The 21495-nt window shown below is 61.4% G+C and overlaps 3 protein-coding genes across 3 annotated transcripts; 2 read left to right on the top strand and 1 right to left on the bottom strand.

The window, feature by feature from the left end:
- Positions 1-1256: 1256 nt before the first annotated feature.
- On the top strand, positions 1257-14522 carry SLC38A10 (solute carrier family 38 member 10). The gene is made up of 17 exons (XM_049768721.1): positions 1257-1379; positions 4550-4667; positions 5941-5986; positions 6218-6311; positions 6657-6800; positions 6893-7017; positions 8311-8413; positions 8501-8683; positions 9005-9116; positions 9335-9441; positions 10658-10814; positions 11594-11758; positions 11866-12240; positions 12344-12481; positions 12754-12780; positions 13436-13588; positions 13697-14522. Exons 1-17 carry the CDS (start codon positions 1281-1283, stop codon positions 14443-14445), a joined length of 2895 nt encoding a protein of 964 aa, XP_049624678.1. The 5' UTR covers positions 1257-1280; the 3' UTR covers positions 14446-14522.
- Positions 14523-15010: 488 nt separating this feature from the next.
- Positions 15011-15952, bottom strand: NDUFAF8 (NADH:ubiquinone oxidoreductase complex assembly factor 8). Its single transcript, XM_049777091.1, has 3 exons — positions 15860-15952; positions 15676-15786; positions 15011-15164 (listed from the first exon to the last, which is right to left on the bottom strand). Exons 1-3 carry the CDS (start codon positions 15941-15943, stop codon positions 15138-15140), a joined length of 222 nt encoding a protein of 73 aa, XP_049633048.1. The 5' UTR covers positions 15944-15952; the 3' UTR covers positions 15011-15137.
- A 310-nt stretch (positions 15953-16262) lies between these two features.
- Positions 16263-20385, top strand: TEPSIN (TEPSIN adaptor related protein complex 4 accessory protein). The gene is made up of 13 exons (XM_049776328.1): positions 16263-16310; positions 16910-16982; positions 17211-17302; positions 17425-17518; positions 17600-17667; positions 17773-17851; positions 17928-17993; positions 18225-18422; positions 18593-18722; positions 18790-18903; positions 19006-19084; positions 19193-19327; positions 19560-20385. Exons 1-13 carry the CDS (start codon positions 16263-16265, stop codon positions 19980-19982), a joined length of 1599 nt encoding a protein of 532 aa, XP_049632285.1. The 3' UTR covers positions 19983-20385.
- The last annotated feature ends 1110 nt before the right edge of the window (positions 20386-21495 follow it).

The following is a 21495-nucleotide window of genomic DNA, read 5'->3' as shown; positions in this document are numbered from 1 at the left end:
TGGAATGTAGAGGGAACAAGGGGCTGACAGAGGAGGAGCCGTGCAATGGCCAAGGGGTTCGTTGTGGAGGCTGGGCGTGCAGTCTTGCCCAGAGCCTCGCTCAGACGATGAGGGACATGTGGGGCCAGATGTGGGGGTATGGACCTCAATCCTGGACACGCATATGGAGAAACTGGTGACAGGTCAAAAGTGGACAAGGACCTCGATGTTGAGTGTCAAATGTCATCTTGTCCCTGGCCTCTGTGAATGGGCCAGAACTGCGGAGACACATGGCCCAGGGGGACATCCCAGGAGGCCTGATTACACGGAGAGTGGGGAGCTCAAGTTTTGTGTCCCTCAACAGCAGGTTGAAACCCTCACCAGGGCTCCTCACCCTGGGCCCAGCTGGGACTGGCACTCCCCACGGAGCGATCCTGCAGCTGGGACTAGGGATACAGAGCCTAGCTGGGAGGAGGTGGCCTCGGATCACCCAGAACAGACGTGGGGCCCTGTCCTCACCTGGTCCTGCCACGCTGCTCCCCCCGAGCCCCTGACACGCTGCGTCCACCCCCATCTGCCCAAGGCACAGGGAGCACCAGCCAGACATTCACTGCGGCTCCCGCAGGTCAACCTCGGGCTTGTCCCCAAGCTCTGTCCATCCTCCCTTCCAAGGTCCAACCGAGGTCCGACGTGTCCCTAGGTGGCGCCCGGGTCACTGTCCGTCGTCTTGGGACCCCACCTTGGTTCTGCAGGGCAGGGCAGGGCAGAGCAGGGCGGTCCTAGTGGACGGCCCTGACAGCGGCAGGTTTTTTGACAGCGGGCACGCGTTTTGGGCCCGGCGCCCGACCTCTACGTGGTCCAACCGGCCTCTAACAACTCAGAGGCGATGCTCTGGGTACCAAGGGGGTGTGGCCTCCCGGCCCCGCCCCGCAGGCCCCGCGCCCGCCTCTCATTGGCTACAGCGGAGCCAGACAGCCCCGCCTTCCTCCAGTCCTGCCTCCCATTGGCTGTCGGCGTGCCCTGCCGCGCCGCCACTTCCGGTCCGAGAGGCGGAAGCGTGTGCGTCCCGCCGCGCCACTGGGCTGCCGCCGCCTGGTCCGTCTCCGAGCGGCTCTTCCGGGTGCGGACGCGAGGACGTGGACGCGGCGGCAGGGGCGAGCGGGGCCCCCGAGGCCATGAGAGCAACGCGGGGCCTGGCGGGGTCTGCAGGCTGAGGCGCCTCGTCGTCGCCCGCCGCTCGTGAAGCCCTTCCTCCGCGCAGCCGCCGGTCTCGCTCGCGGGGCCCCTCCCGCGGCCGCACGATGACCGCGGCCGGCTCCTCCAACTGGGGCCTGATCACGAACATCGTGAACAGCATCGTGGGCGTCAGCGTCCTCACCATGCCCTTCTGCTTCAAGCAGGTGAGGGAGTGCCGCCCAGCAGGGGGAGCGGCCTGGCCGGCCTGGGCCCGCAGGCGATGGGTGCAGACACTCCTCTTGGAATGGCCCCCCGGGTGGCATCTTGGGGGCCCCTGCCTGCCCGTGGGGTGGGGAACCCATGCCTGGCGTTTGCCCGTGCCCGCGGGACGTTCCAGCTCGCTGTCACCGTGGCCTGTCCCACTGTGCACTTGTGCCCGGGCCCGAAGGCGTCTGCGGGGTCAGCACGGCCACTGCTGGCTGGGAGCTTCCAGGGCCCTGACCAGACTTGAGGATCGGGGTGTCTCTGGGCAGTGATGCAGCCGCTCAGGCGACTCTGCAGGATGCCTCGCCCCAGGCACCACTGTCAAGCCCAGTGCAAAGAACAACTTCTTCTTCTCCTCCTCCTCCTCCTCCTCCTCCTCCTCCTCCTCCTCCTCCAAAGAACAACTTCTTCTTCTTCTTCTTCTTCTTCTTCTTCTTCTTCTTCTTCTTCTTCTTCTTCTTCTTCTTCTTCTTCTTCTTCTTCTTCTCCTCCTCCTCCTCCTCCTCCTCCTCTTCCTCCTCCTCCTTCTCCTCCTCCTCCTCCTCTTCCTCCCTGGGGAGCCCTTCCTCCTCCTCCTCCTTCTTTTCTGTCCTTCCTTCTTGATGCAGCCGCTGAGGGTCCAGGCAGTGCCAGTGGCCTTTCTCGGTGCCACCCAGGGTCCCTGCGGGTAGGTGTGTCTGCATACTGTGGCCCTCCTGTCTCTCGGCAGGGGTAAAGACATCCCGTGGCTTCTGGTGGCTACTGAAGAAAAGTTGGGGAGGTGCAGAGCCACAGCACAGCTGAGAGGGCGTTTGCCTTGCACACCTGACTTGATCCCTTGAGCACTGAGTGCCAGGAATGATTCCTGAGCACACAGCCAGGTGTAAGCACCGAGTATCATCAACAGGTGCCAAAAGTAAAGTTTTGGGTTATTTCATTTGGTTTGGTAGTTATGCTGCTTTCTAATTTTCTTGTTTGTTTATCGAGCTATACCCAGCAGCACTCAAGAGTCACTCCTGGCTCTGTGCTCAGAAATCATGCCTGGCAGCCTCGGGGACCATATGGGATGCTGGGGATTGAACCCGGGTTCATCCCGGATCGGCTGCATGCAAGGCAAATGCCCTAATACTGTGCTATCCCCCTGGCCCCAGTAGTTTTAGTGCTTTTTAGTTTTATTTGTTTATTTTTTATTTATCTTTGGTTCTGGAGCCACACCTGGCAGCACTCAGGCATTCCTTCTGGCCCTGTGCTCCGGGGGCCCTGTGGGATGCCAGGGATCCAACCTAGGTTGGCCGCTGCAAGGGCAATGCCCTTCCTACCTGCCTTGCTCTTGCCCTGGTACATTTTAGTACTTTTTCAACTCTGAGGGTTCTGAGAATAGAGAATGTGTCTTGCAGCACTCCAGTGCGTGTCCTGTGCCTCCTGGCCTGACACTCGAGGCTCAGACTTCTGGGTAGGACCCCCTCCCACACTGCTGAGACCCCTGGACATATGAGCCTGTTGGTCCTGCATACACACAGATAGATAGACAGACAGACAGACAGACAGACACACACACACACACACACACACACAGCGTCCCATTGTCCTGGACTCCTGATGGACTAACCCATGAATTGCTTTGAACGGGCTGGAGTCTTGGTCTGCCTTGCTCATGGCTTGTGGTTTGACCCAGCACTACAGGGTCCCTGTAGGGACTCAGACCTGGCTCAGCACCCCCACCCCAGTGTGCGACCTCTCACTGTGCGCTCTTTTCTGCTTCAGTGTGCATGTGCACATGGGGGGGTTGTGTGTCTGTGCATTTGCCTGAATATACGCATGTGTGTATACTCACATCCATGAATTTTGTGTGTGCATGTGTGCCTATGCAGGTCACCTGGCAGGGCTGCCCTCAATCCCTCTTCCCCTCAATCCTGTCCCCTGTCCTGCTGTGCGCCTGCCAATCCCTTTCACTTCTGGGGATGCCTTTTACCCTCTAGGTGTGTGTGTGTGGGGTCCAGTCCTGCCCTGTGCCCTAAGGTCGGCCCCCCACTGTGAATACAGCCCCCATCCCCCGAGCTGCAGGGCTTGATGGGGGAGGGGGCCTGTCCCCTGATAGGACTGTGGGGGTTTCAGTCTCAGCTCTGGGGAGGATGGAGAGTGGGTCTGGCCCCCCAGGAAACCCCCTCCATCCCAGCTTTCTGCTCCACTTTGGTCCCAACTAATGGGTGGGGCTGGGGGGTGGGAGGCATCTTTCCTTCCGTCCTAACTGCTGGGTCACACTGTGGTCTCCCCTCTGCCCAGAGCTGTCTTCCGAGCCATTAAAGGTGACCTTTATTTTGTAATTTTTGGTTTTGGGGTCATACCTGTTGACTGATGGGGGATGGAGGATGAGGTCTTTCCCCTCCAGCTCAGAGCACGAGTCCGCCAACCTGTTCAGCTGGTGGTTCTTAGGTGAATCGACGGGTAAACAGCTCGCAGACAGTCAGGCTTGTGGAAATATTAGCTTTATTCGGTGGACAAGACTGAAGTCCCAGCCAAAAGCCAACCCCCTGCCTTCCACAGACCCTCATTTTTATCCCCCAGAATCAGGTACCACCCTAGGGTGGGGGCAGAATGCCAGGTCACACCCTAGGTTAGGGCACAATCACCGATCAGGGTAGGGTCAGTAATATAATAATCCCATAAAGTATTTACATACACAACAATACCCAGCTGCACTCTGGAGTTCCTTCTGGCTCTTTGCTCAGGAATCACTCCTGGCAGGCTCGGGGGACCCTATGGGATTTTTCAGACTGAACACAGGTCAGTCACATGCAAGGCAAACACATTCCCTGCTGTGCTCTTGTTCAGCCCAAAGGTGTCCTGCTCACTCTGTTTCTTTCGGAGTCTCTACCTGTCCTGATTTGGGTGTTGGGGCACGCAGGGGTCTGATCACCTTCAGAATCTCACACCGCACACACATGCACAGAGCACAAACAGGTAAACACACTCGCAGAGATACAGTGGCAGCTTGCACACACGAGCACATACACATAATGCACATACGTGCAGAAGCTCTTCACATGCACACGGTGCACACTTTGCACACTTGCACTCACACTCCATGCACACACACGTACATGAACAAGTCCCCAGGGCAGGCTCGAGTCGAGGCATTGTGTCCCCACAGTGTGGCATCGTCCTGGGCGCGCTCCTGCTGCTCTTCTGCTCCTGGATGACGCAGCAGTCCTGCCTCTTTCTGGTCAAGGCCGCCAGCCTCAGCAAGCGCCGGACCTACGCCGGCCTGGGTGAGTGTGCGCCCAGGCCCGCGCCCCGTCCTCCCCGCTGCCCTGTCCTGCCCGCTCCTCGTCCTCCTGGCTGCGCCCCCGTGTCACCTCCGTTTGGAGGCAGGCTGCCTTGCTCGGCACCTTTTCCTGCTGGGAGGTTTCGCGCGCTACGGGACTAGAGTGGTGGGCCCTTGGGGAGGTGCTGGCCTTGTATGGACCTGACCCAGGTTCTACCCCAGGACAGATCCCTGAGCACAGAGCAGGAGTCAGTGATGGGGCCACCTAGAAGCAAAACAAAATAGAATCACACAGTCTGAGCAGCTGCCCTCATCAGGGACATCTGTGGGACCCTGTGACCTACCAGTACCCCCCACCCATCCTTCCCCACCCAGCTCATTTGCGTACTTGACCTCACACGCATGGACTGTGTGTGTGTCCATGCTATATCGCCCCATTGCACACCTACACATGTATGACCATGCTGCCCACAAACACACATATATGATAATGTGATTCGCACATGTACATATCGACATATGTATGACCATGCTGCCATGTGTATACATCTGACAGTGGCCCACTGTACACATGCCTGCACATGTGTGACCATATTGCCCACGCTTGTGCACATCCACACTCATGATAGTTCTGACCACACATGTACATGCCTACACATGGGATCACTTAGCCCCACATACATGGCCACTCTGGCACACATGCACATCTCTATCTTTTGTTTGTTTGCTTTTTTGGGTCACACCCAGCAGCGCTCAGGGGTTCCTCCTGGCTCTATGCTCAGAAATAGCTACTGGCAGGCTTGGGGGACCATATGGGCTGCCGGGATTCGAACCACTATCCTTCTGCATGCAAGGCAAATGCCTTACCTCCATGCTATCTCTCTGGCCCCACATATCTGTATCTTAGACCATGCTGCCCACATGTCCATGCCTGCTCACATGACCACTGCTTACACAGGCACTTGCCTACATAGTATGGCCACACAGGTATACACTTGAACTCATGACACATTGCTTACACATGCACATACACGTACATGTATGGTTTCACTATGCACACATGTACATGCCTGCCCTGAAGCACACATAGCTGCTCCAGTGTCCCCGGCTCACGCTGCCCAGTCCCTGCCTGGCCTCGCCCCTCTCCCCTGGGTGCAGCTGCTTGTATCTCCCTCTGCTCTTCCCTGGCTGTCTTCATCAGTGGCAGCAGGTTGGAGAGATGGGGTCACAGCATGTTCCCCAATCCCCATGTCTCCACCCTGACCCTTCCTCTGCAGCACTGCATGCCTATGGCCGCGCCGGAAAGATGCTGGTGGAGACCAGGTAGGGGCAGGAGGTATTTGTTGGGCTCTGGGCCTGGGGAGCACTGGGGAAGCCCCCCCCCTCCCCCCCGCCCACTCTCCCTCGAATTGACCCTCAGTGGATGGCCCCGGGGATACCGCTCTCACCCTCTCAAGGACTCAGCCCTTGGTCCCCGCATACCTGCCGTTGCCGCCTCTGGGCCCTGGCTGTGGGGCACCACCATGCTCTGACCAGGCCCCCCACTCCCTGCAGCATGATCGGCCTCATGCTGGGCACCTGCATCGCCTTCTACGTGGTTATCGGGGACCTGGGCGGAGACTTCCTGGCCCGGCTCTTCGGGCTGCAGGTGAGGGCACTGGGCGTTCTGATGGGACACTCAGCTGTGCTGCCTTGTCGCCTTGCATGATTTCACTGGAAGAGTAGCATCTGCTCTGCCATCCCCCTGCCCGCTGGTCTCACCTGGCCCGGCCGTGATGTCAGGCAGGAGGGCAGGGAGGCACCTTCTAGCATGGGGGGCTGGGAACCCTGTGGTTTGTCATAAGGACAGAGCTGGGGGCTCCGGGCGTGGCCAGACACAGAGCACTTGGGTGGTGCCAGCCCGGGCTTCTGGGGTGGCGACAGGTGGCGGGCACCGTGACGGGGACAGTGACGGGCAGAAACGGGCAGTGAGGCCATGGCGGCATTTCCGCAGCTGACACGTGGCACGCGGGCGCTGCTGCTGTTCACTGTGTCGCTGTGCATCGTGCTCCCGCTGAGCCTGCAGCGCAACCTGCTGGCGTCCATTCAGTCCTTCAGCGCCATGGCTCTCGCCTTCTACTCCGTCTTCATGCTGGTGGTGAGCGGGCGCTGCCCCCATGGACTGGGTTGGGCTGCCTGGTGAGCATTGGGGGATGGTGTGGCCATGGTCCTAGCCCTCCTCTCCCGCAGATTGTGCTGTCCTCCCTCCAGCATGGCCTGTTCCGAGGCCATTGGCTGCAGCAGGTCGGCTACTTCCGCTGGCACGGCGTCTTCCGCTGCGTCCCCATCTTTGGCATGTCCTTTGCCTGCCAGTCGTGAGTTTGGCCTGAGGGCCTTGTTCTTGTCTGTCCCACAGGAAAGGGGGCTGTGGGTTTGTTTGGGAGTGCTCCGGGCTGACTACGGGTCTGCGCTCGACTCAGTCCTGAGTCCAGGAAAAGCTCAGGAGGCCACATGGGTGCCAGGCTGGGACGGGGCCAGCCACATGCCAGGCCAGCATTTCTGCTCACCTTCCCTCAGGTTGCTTTTATCTGGAGAAAAGGGATTGTTGTAAGCCGCAGCCCCAAGAGCACTCCCAGGTCCCAGAGCTGCCACTTCTTACACATCCCAAGACGTGGCTGTTCTAAGGGCCAACAAGTGCAGAGCTGCTGTGTGCCTGCACCTGGACACACAGCCCACATGTGTATGGCGATTGTGTGCACGTGTATTCATGCGTGCCAGTGCGCATTGACTTGTCATGTATATCTGTACACAGTACCGTGTCTCCCTGTGTCTGTACTGGGGTGCATATTCACGTGGTCTTGTGTGTTTGTGTGTCCACTTGCACATTTGTGTCCATGTGACGTGTACGCATGTGTTTAGGTGGCCTGTGTGCAATGTGTCCACATACCTTGTGCATGCACATGCCTGCACATGTGTTTACGGATCCTGTGTGCATTAGCATGTCCACATGCCCTGTCCGTGTGCCGAGGCTGCTCCCAGGTCGGCTGTGGACCAGCCGTGTCCTGGTGCTGACAGATGCTGCTGGCCTGGTGGGTCTGTGCTGTGCCACCACCAGGGAGACCGCCAGGACTGGCTGATGCCCAGGGGCAGGTGTCGACAGCAGCTCAGCCCTGCCCCCCCAGACCATGCTGCAGCTTCTGGGTGGGAAACGGCTTCTGCTTCCCTGCTCTGCGCTCCTGAAGATGAGGGCACAGACACTGCACATGGCCCACCCAGGGTCAGTCCCTAGAACTCCATAGTGTCCTCTAAAGCCCCACCTGGCGTGATCCTTGAGCACAGAACCAGCAGTCAGCCCTGAGCACCTCTGGGTGTGGCCCTCAAACAAACCAAACCACATTCAATATAATCTGGGGGGTTGGGGAGGTGCTCTGAGCGTGGACCTTAGGGTCTACACAGGGTCCTTCGCTCTGTCCCCGGCTCCACCCCCAGAACTTGAAGACAGAGGCTGCGAGGTCTGGCAGGAGCTCAGGGTTAGAGCCACAGGCTCCCCACTGCAGGACGTGGCCCCTTCCCTGAGTCTGCACCGCCATGTTCTGAGGGGCAGCTTGTCCGGGCTCGTGCCTGGGGGGCAGAGAGCCGTGGGCCCCTCTCAGTGCCTCTCCCTGCAGCCAGGTGCTGCCCACCTACGACAGCCTGGACGAGCCATCGGTGAAGACGCTGGCGTCCATATTTGGGTCCTCCCTGCACGTGGTCACCACCTTTTACGTGATGGTATGACCGGTCCCTTCCCCGAGCCCGAGGCCTGATGCGTCTGTGATGTCGGCCCCCACGACGGCTCCCACTTGTGTGTCCCCCCAGGTGGGTTTCTTTGGCTACGTGAGCTTCACCGAGGCCATCGCAGGCAATGTGCTGATGCACTTCCCGTCCAACTTGGTGACCGAGATGATCCGCGTGGGCTTCGCCATGTCGGTGGCTGTGGGTTTCCCCATGATGATCCTGCCCTGCAGACAAGCCCTCAACACATTGCTGTTCGAGCAGCAGGTAAGGCCATGACGGGAGGCAAGGAGGACTCACTGGCCAGCCCATCGGGGATCCTGGTGCTAATGCCCCCATGGAACCTTGACTAGGGGATTTGGGAGAAGACCCAGCCCATTCAGAGCTCTTGTTCGGGAAGGTTCTGCCCCCTCCCCTCTGCCATCGGCCTGTTCCTCCATCTGTCTGTCCCCACTCTGTGGGAGCAGCATCCCTCCTCCTGGGTCCTTGTCATGCCTGGCAAGGGGTGCTGCTAGAGCCCACCTTGATCAGAGGAAACTGAGGCATGGAGGTGGGCGTGGCTGCTGCAACTGTGTCTACTGTCCACAGCAGAAGGACGGGACGTTCGCGGCTGGGGGCTACATGCCGCCTCTGCGCTTCAAGGCCCTCACCTTCTGCATCGTCTTCGGGACCATGGTCGGTGGCATCCTTATCCCCAACGGTGAGCACAGGGCTCTCTCTGGGACACGGCCTGGGCCCGGGGGACCTGGGGGCCAGGGGGAGGCCTGAGATTGGCCCAGCATTCATGGGTGGGACCTGGACCTGCATTGCCCTTGGTGACCCCTGGCCCCCTGGGTCGCCCCAGGCCACCCTGCCCCCTTCAGCATCCCTGCACTTGGTGAGGTGCCTCAGCCCACACCCTGTCCCATTTGCCCACAGTGGAGACCATCCTGGGCCTCACGGGAGCCACCACCGGCAGCCTCATCTGCTTCATCTGCCCAGCCCTCATCTACCGAAAAGTGCACCGAAGCGCTCCAGCTTCCCAGGTGGGCACTAGGGAGTTGGGGGGGCATGGACCCCGCGGGCAGGGTCCCTGGAGTCCCTCGGTGGCTGAAAGCCACTGCACTTATGGGTGAAATGCTGAGTCTCACTCTCTGCCTTGGCCGAGTGACACGTTTTCTGTCCAGCACATGAGCCTGGCTGTGGGACCCCCAGGACAGACAGTCCTCACTCACCCTGGGCCCTGGGGCTTCTGGAGCTCCTGTGCAGTGATGGCTGCTGATCAGCTCTCTGCCCTAGTGCCAACCCTCAGTGACCAGTCAGGCGCCTCCTTGCCCACCACTCTGGCTGGGGAGCTGAGCAGAATGAATCAGTGGCCTGGGGAGTTCAGTTCTGTTTGGGCTCCCCCTGACCACCTGGGGGGTGGTCACCTTCCCACATTCATCCAGCTACTGTCTTCCAGCTGCACCGGCAGCTCTGGGTCAGGGTGGCCACTGGGTGCCCAGCTCAAAGCTGGGGTGGATGTGCTGGGGCTTCTGGCTACAGAAGCCCAGCTGCAGGGCACTGGCTGTTAAGTCATGACCTGGTCCCAGCAATCCTGTCCCTTGTCCCCAACTCATCTCCTGCTGCAGGTCTGGTGGGTGGCCTGGGTTGGTGTCCTCAAGTGCAAAGGCCCAAGGCTGCCAGGGCCTGGTGCTGCAAAACTCACAGAGGCCCTTGGGACCCATCTGCCAGGTAGGGCCTCATGCCCACCCAAGGATGCCAACAGGTAGTGACTATCTGCCCAGGATTGAGAGAGAGAGAGAGGTAGAAAAACCAACTATCTTTTTTTATTTCTCCTGGAGTCTGAGGCTTCCCATCCCTGCCACACGGGGGTTTCAGAGAGAGCGATGGAAACTCACCAGCCAGAGGTGGCTGGCAAGGCCCTGGTGAAAGGATGGAAGGAAGGAAGGGAGGGAGGGATAGATAAAAAGCAGGCATCAGATTTTGGTCTCCCGCAGACCAGCAAGTGCTGCTCTGGTCACTATCCTGGGCACCCTGGCAACTGCTTAAGTTTTTCCTTTTATACCTGGCATGACGAGTGTGTGTGTGTGTGTGTGTGTGTGTGTGTGTGTGTGTGCGCGTGCGTGTGTGCAGGGACATGTTCAGGTTCAACTGTCATTATAGTGGGGCTATCCAAGAGGTGTGTCCAAGTCCAACTGCCATCCATCAACACCCAGAGCTGGGGCAGGACAGTCTGTGATCTCAGGGTCTCTGTCCCAGGTGGTGCTGTGGGTCGGTCTGGGCATCCTGGTGATCAGCACACACAGCACGCTCTTTGCCAGTGACTACACTGCTGTGGACACTGCCCTGGGAGCCCCTGGTGGCCAGCGAGCCGAGTTGGAGGCTGTGGTCAAGGCGAAGGCCGCTCAGCTCCCAGGTATGCCCTGACAGTGACAAGGCAGGGACAGGGGCCTGCAGACGCTGTGGCTGCAGAAGACCCCCACCACGCTGCCCTGTGCTATGGGAGTGAGCAGGCATGTCTGTCCAGCGGTTCCATAGACTCACTGTAGCGTGAGGGCCATCACACCCACCCGTACCCCAGCCTGGCCCAACCCCATCCACCCAGCTGGCCCTTCCTGCTAGGCAGTGTTAGATGTGGGTGTGAACGTGGTGACTGCTCAGTCATGGGGGAGGTGCCCGCTGGCAGCCTGGGCACCAGCTGCCCCTCAGCCCCACCTGTGCCCAACAGTGCCCTGGGGCCAGCAAGGCCAGAACATCTCAAGTCTGTGACCCGCAGCCCCTACTACACACCTCTCCTAAGCGGTGCTTGGGCTGCTGTGGACAGGACAAGGCAGTCTAGTGCCCGACGCTGTCCGCTGACCGCGTCCAGGTGCCCTCGGGGCCTCATTCTGATCCCTGCCCAGTGACCCTCTGGCTGGGCTGCTGCACAGGTGGAGCTCAGACATGGTCGGGGGTGGGCAGATGTCCCGGTGCTGGGAAGGGCTGCCCTGCATAGACACTGTCTCCAACGGGGGCTGTTCTGCAGCCCAGGACCTAGACTGTTGTCCCCCCACCCCGCCCCCAGGCCTTTACCAGAGAAGCTGCTGGCTGGGTGCCTGCTGCCCTCTGCTGGCCTTACATGGTTGCTGCCCTGATGGGTGAAAAATCACTGTCTGGAAACCCAGAGGAAGGGTCCAGAGCTGCTCTTGCTTGCAGGCCCCAAACCCCTGGTAGATGTGGCCCAGGACAACCGGCCCCACCTGAAGCTGCCGGAGGAGAAGCAGGAGCTGGAGCAGGCCCAGATCAAGGGCCCCGAAAAAGTGCCTGTGAGGGACAGTGCCCAGGAGAAAGATGCGGCTCAGCTGGACCGTCCGGGACAAGGTGGGGCTGTTGGGACCCTCCATGGGCGCCCCCTACCCCGTGAGAGCTGCCCGGTTACCCACTGGGCACAGGCCTGGCCCCCCCTGACCCCTGCATCCTTTCCTCAGGCGTGGCTGCGCCCGTGGGTGAAGCTCATCGCCACGAGCCGCCCATCCCTCACGACCAAGTGGTGGTGGACGAGGGCAGGGACCGTGAAGGCCCAGGGGAGAATGAGCAACTCCCCAAACATAAGCAGGAGCAAGGGCTGGATGCCCAGGCTCAGAAGGGGCCCCCACCACCACCACCTGATGCAGAGAAGGGGCCGCCTGGGCAGGGCCAGGCCTTGGGGGCAGCTAGGCCTCCCCCAGAACCGCCCCAGCTGCACGGCCAGGCAGCCCTCGAGCCCCTTAAGGATAGGCCTCCAGCGGCTCCCTCCCAGGGACACGTGGAAGGAAGAGGAGTCGGCGCCCTGCAGCTGGGCCCTGCACCTAGGAGTGAGCCTGGTGGGTGCTGGGAATCTGGGTATGTGGTGCCAATGGGGATGGCCAAGGTGCATGGGAAGCCCTGGCGTAGCCCACTGGTCCCTGAAGAGCCTCATCCTGTCAGAAGCAGTTGCCGTAGTCCCTCCTGCTAATGCTGCCCCTGAGAAGCCCGCCGTGGGGGCTGGGGTGCCAGCGGAGCCCCAAGAACAGAAGGGTGTGGAGGAACCAGTGGGGGCAGAGCACACAGGTGGCCGGCTGGAAGGTGAGTCCCCAGGAACCTGCCCCCATGAAGGTGGTGCTGTCAGGTCACCAACTAGGAGGAACCCCACGATCCCTACTGTGAGTTGTAGGTGCCCGGGGTGGGTGGCTGCGAAACTTGACACGCTGCTGTCTTGACTCTCTGTTCCTGTCTGTCCCTTGTCCCTGTCCAATCCTCTCTCTGTCCCATCCCCTGTCCAATCCATCCCTTTCCTTTCGGGAAGTGTTCACTGTCTCTGCTTGTCTTTCCTCTGCTTGCCTCCTCACTGGGAGAAGTGGCTGAAATCCAAAAATTAGTAGCAGGTAGGTGGGGCTGGACCTGGCTGGGCGGGGACTGTGACTGCCCTGGTCACAGGTTTTCTAAGGACAAGTGACCACCAATCCTGCCCACTGCCCACCCCACCTCAATCACCCCGATCTGGGCTGGTGCCTGTTTACTCACAGTCCATGGGGGAAGAGCACTCGGCAGTCCTGTTCTAGTGACCAGCAGGGGGCTTGGAGACCCTCCCAGGCCTGTCTGTGCCCTGCTCAGCTCAGCAGTGTAGACCATACTCTTGTCACAGTACTCCCTTGGGGCTGAGGCAGTGTCTCTCCAGGCCCCCCTGCACCCACCTGGCTGTGTCCATGGGGGAAGAGCACTCGGCAGTCCTGTTCTAGTGACCAGCAGGGGGCTTGGAGACCCTCCCAGGCCTGTCTGTGCCCTGCTCAGCTCAGCAGTGTAGACCATACTCTTGTCACAGTACTCCCTTGGGGCTGAGGCAGTGTCTCTCCAGGCCCCCCTGCACCCACCTGGCTGTGGGCACTGGATGCCCCCTTGTGGTGCTGGCAGGAACTGCATCCTGGCCAGGCCCTCCAGTAGCTTAGCTGGTTAGGGCATGCAGGGGGACAGGACGAAGCGTGGAAGGGGAAGTGGAGGCCGGGCTGGCCACTTTGCCACTGTTTCCGTATGTCCCCTCAGGACCAGGACGTGCAGAGCTTCTGGACCATGCGGTGCTGCTGCAGGTGATCCAGGAGCAGCAGGAGCAGCAGAAGCGGCTCCTGGAGCAGCAGGAGAAGCTCCTGGCGGTGATTAAAGAGCAGCACAAAGAGATGCACCAGCAGCAGCAGGATGGCGAGTGCCGGGCCCCAGTGTCCCTCCCCCCTTTCTCCCATCGTGTTCCTCTCCTTGCAGTGTTCCCACCCCGGGCCTGCTGTGATCATGACCTACCTCTGTCTACAGGGGATGCGCCCCCAGAGCCCCAAGGGAAGGAGCAGGAAGCAGCAGCAAAGCCTGTGGACTCAGCACCTGGTGCTCCTGGACACAATCTGCGCCCCTTGGAGGATTCCCAAGTGGCCACTGCCAGACCCCCGGCCAATGCTCATGGTGGTGCTGCGGACGCTGAGCTCAGGGAGGACCCTGTCAAGGCTCCCAGGCCTGGAACCCGCCCAGTACAGAGCCACAACGTGGCTGTGGAAGGTGCAGGAGAGCAAAAGCCCAGAGGGGCCATGGCAGCATCAGCGCCGGCTCCCCTCAAGGCAGTGGCCCCTCCTGAGCAGGCACAGCCAAAGGTGGATCCCCCAGGCTTGCCAGGCAAGAGGGAAGTATTGGGGCAGGCCCAGATGGTGACTGACAAGGCCCAAGGGCCACCAGAGGCGGAACCTGTGCAGAGGGACGGGGGTGTTGCCCGAGACCCTGAGCCTGGCCCCAGGCCCGCCTTTCCTGATCCCCAAAGGCCCGAAAATGGCAAACCCAGCCGAGAGCTCAAAGTCCAGGTGGACTCTGACCTGCGGCGGCGGCGGGACACAGTCCCTGCCCAGGAAGAAGCGCCACTGCTTGGCTTCCAGCCCCTGCCCGGCGCCCAAGGCAGGGACCTCCGGAGCGCCTTGGAGACACAGTTGCACCAGGCCGCAGAAGGGGTGGGAGGTGCGCTGCGGGTGCTGTCTGGCCGCCAGGTCAAACAAGCGAACACAGCCCTGGAGGAGGCTTGAGCTGGGGGAGACTGACCTGCCCCTCCAGCCAGACCTGCATCCCAAGTGCTGCAGCAGAATAAAAACGTGCCTTTGACCAAAGGTGGTTGGTTCGAATCCCGGTGTCCCATATGGTCCCCCGTGCCTGCCAGGAGTGGCCCAAAAACCAAAAAAAAAAAAAACAACAACAACAAAAAAAAAAAACGTGCCTTTGCTCTGCCGAGCTCGAGTCTCATCCAGGCCTCAGTGGCAGCTCTGGGCCAACAAATGTCTCCCAAACTGGGGACTGTGCTACTCTGCAAGGGGGAGGGGCACTGACATCTGATTGGGGAACCCTGTGTAGTCACTCAGCTATTTTCCCAAGGGGACCAGCATCTCTGCCAGGGCACTCAGGCCAGGAAAGGGGCCAGGGCCAGTGGCCCCTTGGGCAAACTGCATACCTTGCTGTGGCAGGGCAGGAGGGTGCCCTGCAGATGGGGGTGGTAAGAACTTGGGCTGTGCCCAAAGTCTGTCTCCATCCGTATCTTAGGTTATCAGCCCTGTTGCCTTTGGTTCAAGCATATTTGAAAGTTGATTTACAAGCACGTCCAGGGCCTGCTCAGCGTCTTTATTTTTGGTGTCTGAGGCTTCCTTTAGCACTCAAGTCTCCTGTACATCAGCCCACACACAGCTTTCAGTGCACTCAGCCCACTGGAGTCTTGGGCAACGGTCTCCTAAGGCCCCCCCAGGGTCTTCTTGGCCTGGAAGAGAAAGCACTTCGTCATCTGAGCTGTTTCAGACCTCCCTGGAAAGAGATACACCCAAGTGAGCAGCGCCCAAAGAGCCACTCAAAGGCCAGAGCCAGGAAGACGAGGGTGAATGCCGGCCGGGGGACCCGAAACACAGGTTCACGAGTAGCCGGGGTCTCGTCCGTCTGTGGCCCCCGCCCTAGGCAGCCCAGAGGGCCGGGGAAGAGGACGCAGAGGACGAGGGCGGCCAGGAGGCAACGTTACGGGGCAAGCAGCCACCGGCACCTGGGTCGAGGCACGGGAACAGGCCTCTGGGGCCGAAGGGACCCCGTCTGCAGGCTCTGACCATTCGGAGGTGAGGTGACCCTAGGAGGGAGGCCATGCTACCCGCCCACCCGTGCCACGCTGCTCTTTGGGGTCCTGGGCAGGCTGGGTGTCCCGCACGGTGCCCAGAGGCAGGTAGGGGCCGCCCCCCTTCTCCCACCGACACCGGCCTCCGTCCGCAGAGTCCGCGCGGACCAACCGCGGCGGCGAAGCAGCTCCGCAGGGCCTGGAACTCGTGCGCGCACAGATCCCGGCTCAGGCGGCCGCCCGGGGCCGTGGACGCCTGCACGCACCTGCCGTAGGCGGCGGCCTGCGGGAAGCGGGCGTCACTGGCAGGCCCCGTCGCCGCCCGCTGCCCCCGCCCGCCCGCCCGCGGGTCCTACCTCGTCCCCGCAGGCCGCCAGGCGCTCGGGGAAGGCGCGGAGGCGGCTCCGCACGCGGCTCCACAAGACTCCGTTTGCGGCCATGACAGCCCGGCCCCGGCGACCTTTTTAGACCCGCCCCTTCCGGCGCCTCACAGCAGGCGCTTCCGCCCCGAACCTTCCCGGCGCTTGCTCATTGGCCGGAGCTCTCCTCGTGAGTTCCGCCTCCGAGTCGCCGCGCTTCCTACCATTTGCTGGGCTTTCCGTCCGTCTTTACTTGAGTCCTGCGATTGGGTCGGCTTCAAATTGTTTACGGAAGTCGCGCTAGAGACCCGCCTCCGCGGGCGATTGGCTGGAGGGGCTCGACGCGCGCGCTGATTGGGCTGGCCCCGGAAGTGGGCGGGACCGGACGGTGACAGGCGTCATGGCGGCGCCGCCGCCGCTGCGGGACCGGCTCCTCTTCTTGCAGCGGGTGAGCCGGTGGCCGCGGGTCGTCCAGGCTTGCCCAGAGTCCGGGCCGGCAGAGGGCGGCGGGCGCGGCCAGTTCCAGAGACGCGTCCCCGCGGGCGGTGGGCGCCGTGGGCGTAGCCGGGGGCAGCAGGGCTGCAGTGCGGGTCGTGCTTTGGGGCTCGGGGGCCCCGAAGCACGGAGCGTGGCCGAGTGTCCCCCCACGCTGCCCGCCCAGGCCGCTCGCTGCCCCCAGGCCGTGGTGGGACCCAGCGCCCCGCGCTCCCCAGGCACAGCCTCAGTGGGTGCTCTCGCTGGGCGAGACGTCTCCCCAGGTCCGGTTGCCAGCCCGGGGTGCGGTGTGTGCGGGTGACGGGACCCGCCTGCCATCCTGGATCCTGCCAGGCGTCCGTTGGCCCCCCTTGTCATGCAGCCCCTTGGACCACCGCCCTTCACTGGGGTTCACTCCCACGTGTAGAAGGCCGGTGGCTCCGCTGCTGCCCCTCTCCATCCAGGCATGGTGCCCCCCAGCTTGAGGGAGCTATAGACACCCCCTCCCCAGCCCTTCCCCCCGAGCTAAAGACACCCCCTCTCCAGCCCTTCCTCTCTTGGCCTCTTCCGTAGCTCCCCATCCTCCTGAAGGGCACCGCAGATGACGAGGCCCCTTGTCCCGGCTACGTGTCCCAGGAGATAGTCAGTATCCGCCAGGAAACATCAGTCCATCGGGGTGCTGGTCAGTCAGCGTGTGTGTACGTGACCCGGGAGGTCATCAGTGTGTGCGTCTGAGACAGAGTGTGTCCCAGGAGGCCATCAGCATGTTGTTGGTGTGTCGTGTGTCTGTGTGTCCCAGGAGGTCATGAGTGCTCGTGTGTGTGCGTGAACTCCAGGCAGCGTCTGTGTGTGGATCTTCCTTAACGAAGCCTAGAGCTGTCGCACGAGTCTGCAGGCAGCTGCCACTGTCTCCTCGAGTACCTCCTCACACGACTGCATCGGGGCTCAGGCCATGTGAAGCTCAAGGTGAGAGCAGGGGTCGAGGGGTGTCCATATGGGCGGCGTTCCAGTGAATGCTCTGGGGGGTGGCCCATTGGGTATCCAGTGGGTGCTCCACAGGTGCCAGGTGCCGACCCCTCTACCCGCAGGTGCTGAAGTTATTGCTGCTCCTGTGTGCCCGCGGCTCCCCGACCTTCTTGCAACTGCTGCAGCGCAATACTGCCTGCATCCAAGAAGCGGCAGGTGTGCAGATTGGGGGAATGTCGGGGGGGGGGGCTCTGTGCCCCGGGGGGGGGCAGCAGCCCAACCCTGATCCCCCCACAGTGTTCGCAGGGCCCCCTGATCCCCTCCACGGGAATAGCTTGTACCAGAAGGTGCGGGCAGCTGCACAGGTGAGTAGGATGAGGAGAGGCAGGATGAGGTGGGGGTAGGTGGTGAGAGACAGTGGATGAGGCTGCAGTCCACCTCGGGCTGTCCTGAGTCTCCCTCTTGCCTAGGACCTAGGGAGCGCCTTGTTTGCAGACCCTGAATCTCCAGCACCAGCCTCACAGCCACCCCAGGCCTTGCCCCAAGCAGGTAGGGTTTGGCCCCGTGGGAACGCTGGGGCCACCATTCTGGGCTGCAGCTGACCAGCTTCCCCCACACTTCGCAGGGATGGGCTCTCGGGCCAGGCCCCAGGCTGGCCTCCAGGGCTTTGGCTACACTGAGGAGCGCACAGGTGAGTGAGGCCACCAGGAGCAGGGTTATCACATTCTTCATTGATCCTGGTTCCGGTCCTAACCACCCCCATGTTCCATGCTGACCCCAGAGCATCCCTGCCCTCTCCAGTTCTTGTTCTTATTGGGCCTCTGCCTGCAATGGGTGCGTTGGTAACCAGCATCCCAGGATCCTGCAAAAAGGCTAAGCGTGACCCCAGCAGGCGCAGTAGGGCGGTCTCATTCCTTCACAGGCTCCTCTGGGGAGACCTTCCTGTCCAGCATCCAGCGAGCCGCCCAGGTGGTGGTACAGGCCATGCGCCCTGCACCTGAGGGCCCGGCTACCCCAGGACTCCTGCTCCGTGCAGGTACCTACCAGCCCGCGGTGACGCCCACAGCCGGCACCCCCAGTGCCCCCCTCCTGGGAGCTGGCCAGGCTATGGGAACCCGAGGTGAGGAGGACTCAGAGCTGAGCCTTTCTAAGGGACGGGGGTCGGGGGGCTGCTGGTGGAGGCAGTGGGCAGAGTCCTGGGAGTGTCCCTGCAGGGCAGCACCAGGGATAAGGGGTGAGGAGTGAGGGGTCCGTGGCCACCCTCCCTGACTGCCACTCTGGGTCTCTCAGCTGCGAGGCACCAGCCTGGAAGGGCCGGCGGGGGCTGGGATGAGCCAGACAGCAGTGCCCCCAGCACACGGAGCGACAGTGACCCCAGCAAGGTCTCGGAGGTGGGGTCTGATGGTGACGTGACTGACAGGTGAGCCGCGCCCCGCCCCACCGGGCCTGTTCAACAGCAGAACCCCTCTAGCTGCGTGTGCCCGCAGGGCTGAGGCCGACACCCCGCAGGACTGTCAGCCAGAGCTGGGCCTGGTCTGTGCCGTGACCAGGGGAACCCGTGCCTTCCTGAGCACCGAGGAGACCCGTCGCTTCCTCAAAGAGTAAGTGACTCCCCTGATCGGCACGGCCCCCCCCCAGCACTATTCCCCGTGGTCATCACTGCCCTTCAGGCACTGTTCCCCATCAGTACTGCCCCCCCTCAGGTGTTCGCTGCTCAACTGTGAGGTGGTTCTGCAGCTGCTGCTCAGACACACGGATGCATCCCACGAGTGTGTGCAGATGGTGAGGGGCGGAGTCACGGGGCAGTGGGTGTGGGTGGGTGGCACGGGGGAAGGACACTGGGTGCAAGTGGGCGCGGTTGACCTGAGTGCTGATTGTCCTTGTCCCCAGCGGGTGCTGAGTGCTCTAGCTGCCCTGGGGGGCAGTGACCTCCTAGCCCCTGAGCACACCCTACTGCTGTCCCAGACACGGCTGCGTGAGCTCAGCTCGGGCACCCCCGGGCCTGTGGCCAACAAGGCCACCAAGGTGAGCAGTGGTACAGTGGGAAGGGGAGGGTCACTAGGATCCTTCACTCTCAGGCCACCATGGTTCAGCTCCTACCCCTTCCCATCCTGCCCTGGGGCACCCCTCAGCACCCAGACTCCTCAGCCTGTGGTTCCCAAAGACTGCGTATCCCCAGACAAGAGAAGGGCTGAGCTGCTGCTGGAGGGCTTAGACCCCCATCATGTGACTCTGCCCCGCCCCCGCATCTTGTCAGATCCTGAGGCACCTGGAGGCGTCCTGCAGGCAGCAGCCCCTCACTTCCGGGCCCCCCAGCCAGGCTGTGGCACATGGAGGCCTGTCTGATCTGCTGGCAGACAATGTGCCTTTCACGGAGGGCCCAACCTCTCTGCAGCCCTTGCACCCCTCCTTGCCCTCACCCCAGGGCCCAGCACCCCCAAGCCTGCTGAACACCCAGGATCCTGAAGACAGGCCAGCAAGTACTGGAGAGCCGGATGCTGGGTCTGAACAGGGGACAGAAGGCCCAGTGGGCGGACCTGGCTCCCTGTTTGCGGGCATGGAGCTGGTGGTCCACGAGGGACCCCTCCCTGCACCCCAGGCCTCCTGGACACTGCCCCAGAGGGCGTCTGCTGAGGAGCGCCCCCATGAGCCATCGGCATTCGTGTTTCTGAACTTGTGACCAGAGTCCCCCAGGGACCACGGGCCAGACCTCCTCGACTGGGGAACTATGACCACACAGGGGCTCTTAACCAGGACCTAAGAGGGGCATCTGTTTGGCCCCATCCTGGCCACCTCAGGCTGCTGCCTATGGGCACAGGGCAAGAGAAGGCTGAGAGGAGGGTCTGCACATCCCCTCAGTTCCCACAGGTGCAGCTCTGTCTTGGGTGGGCCAACTCATCCCTGCAGGGTCGGGTCACGTCAGCCTCGTCCTGCCCACGGCCCCATGTGCTGGGGGGTGGTGGAGGGTCTCAGGGCTGGGGGGCAGAGCTGGGCTGGGCCCCCATCACCATTGTGCTGCCCCCTTGTCTTTTACCAACAAACGGACCCCAGAACAACAGGACTGGGTCCCCTTTATAAATAAACGTCTTCACCAGCTGCCTTACCTGTAGCCATTTCTAAACGTGTGTGTATGCATGTGTGAGTGTATGTGCCTGCGTCCACGTGTGTGATTGTATGTTAGCATGTGTTTGAGTGCATGGCCTTTCTCTTGTTCCGGAGTCAGCTAGGCCTGCTCTGAGCACTGCAGTGGCTCTCCAAGAGTACGAATCAGAGCTGAGGTGGCTGCCACTGCCATGTGCCTGTCCTTCCCCTCTGTCCCCTCTGCCCTCTATTGTGTCAACACCCTGGACATGGGCGCTGAGTGGCCACTGTGCCTGCCTCTTCCGTGCCGCTGCCCCTGACTCGATCACTTAGATGATGCTGTTTTGTGGTGGGTCTTGTAATAACTGCTCTGTCCTATCTTCTCTGCTGCTGGTTTTCTGTTCTGCTGCTTTGTGGTCTTTATTCTTTCATTCGTCTGCCTTTTCTCTAGCATTATTTGGAACTGGGGGAGGTGGGGGAAGGACTGTAGCTGTGCCCTGGGCTGCTTTGGCGAGGCTCAGCCAACCTCAAGCCCAGAGATTGTGACCCACAACCAGCAATGCTGGGATCTAACTTGGTTTTTTTCTTCTTCTTGTTGTTTATTTTGGGGTCACACTTAGCAGTGCTCTGGGTTTACTCCAGCTCTGTGCTGAATCTCTTCAGGCGGGCTCAGAGGACCATATGGGATGCTGAAGATCAAACCCCAGTTGGCTGCTTGCAAGGCAATGCCCTCCCTGCTGTGCTGTGGCTCCAACCCCCAGCTGGGGTCTAACTTGTGTCCCTGTGCTCGCCTCACTGTACCCTGTGATCTGTCTCCCTGGCCCCTTTTTCAGTTTGTTTTGTTTGCGTTTGTGGGCTGAACCTGGCAGTGCTCCAGGAGCAGTCCCAGGGGGCTCGGCCACTCTGTGTGCTGGGGATGGAATTGGGTTGGTTGCGTTCAGGGCTGCGCCCCTCTCTCTGGCCTTACCTCAGTGGTTATCTCACTTCTCCCTAGATGCTTCAGACATCACCATGTTCCCCAAATCTCAGCCCTGACCCTGGTCCTAGCAAATGTGGAAAGCATTCCAGCAAGCACCCTTTGGAGGTGATTGGGGAGCCCCGTCAGGTATAGG

The sequence above is a fragment of the Suncus etruscus genome, chromosome 1 (genome assembly GCF_024139225.1).
Source record: "Suncus etruscus isolate mSunEtr1 chromosome 1, mSunEtr1.pri.cur, whole genome shotgun sequence".
NCBI lineage: Eukaryota > Metazoa > Chordata > Mammalia > Eulipotyphla > Soricidae > Suncus > Suncus etruscus.
The sequence above is the reverse complement of the archived record's forward strand: the minus strand, read 5'-3'. Positions and strand labels throughout refer to the sequence as shown.

Coding starts and splice junctions, on each gene's coding strand:
- SLC38A10 (XM_049768721.1), top strand. CDS start 1,281: ATGACCGCGGCCGGCTCCTCCAACTGGGGCCTGATCACGAACATCGTG. Junction 7,018..8,310: donor ATGTCCTTTGCCTGCCAGTC/GTGAGTTTGGCC, acceptor CTCTCCCTGCAG/CCAGGTGCTGCCCACCTACG. Junction 12,241..12,343: donor TGCACCTAGGAGTGAGCCTG/GTGGGTGCTGGG, acceptor TCATCCTGTCAG/AAGCAGTTGCCGTAGTCCCT.
- NDUFAF8 (XM_049777091.1), bottom strand. CDS start 15,943: ATGGCCGCAAACGGAGTCTTGTGGAGCCGCGTGCGGAGCCGCCTCCGC. Junction 15,787..15,859: donor TGGCGGCCTGCGGGGACGAG/GTAGGACCCGCG, acceptor CGCTTCCCGCAG/GCCGCCGCCTACGGCAGGTG. Junction 15,165..15,675: donor GGAGCTGCTTCGCCGCCGCG/GTTGGTCCGCGC, acceptor TTTCTCTTCCAG/GCCAAGAAGACCCTGGGGGG.
- TEPSIN (XM_049776328.1), top strand. CDS start 16,263: ATGGCGGCGCCGCCGCCGCTGCGGGACCGGCTCCTCTTCTTGCAGCGG. Junction 17,668..17,772: donor AGGTGCGGGCAGCTGCACAG/GTGAGTAGGATG, acceptor CCTCTTGCCTAG/GACCTAGGGAGCGCCTTGTT. Junction 18,723..18,789: donor GATGGTGACGTGACTGACAG/GTGAGCCGCGCC, acceptor GTGTGCCCGCAG/GGCTGAGGCCGACACCCCGC.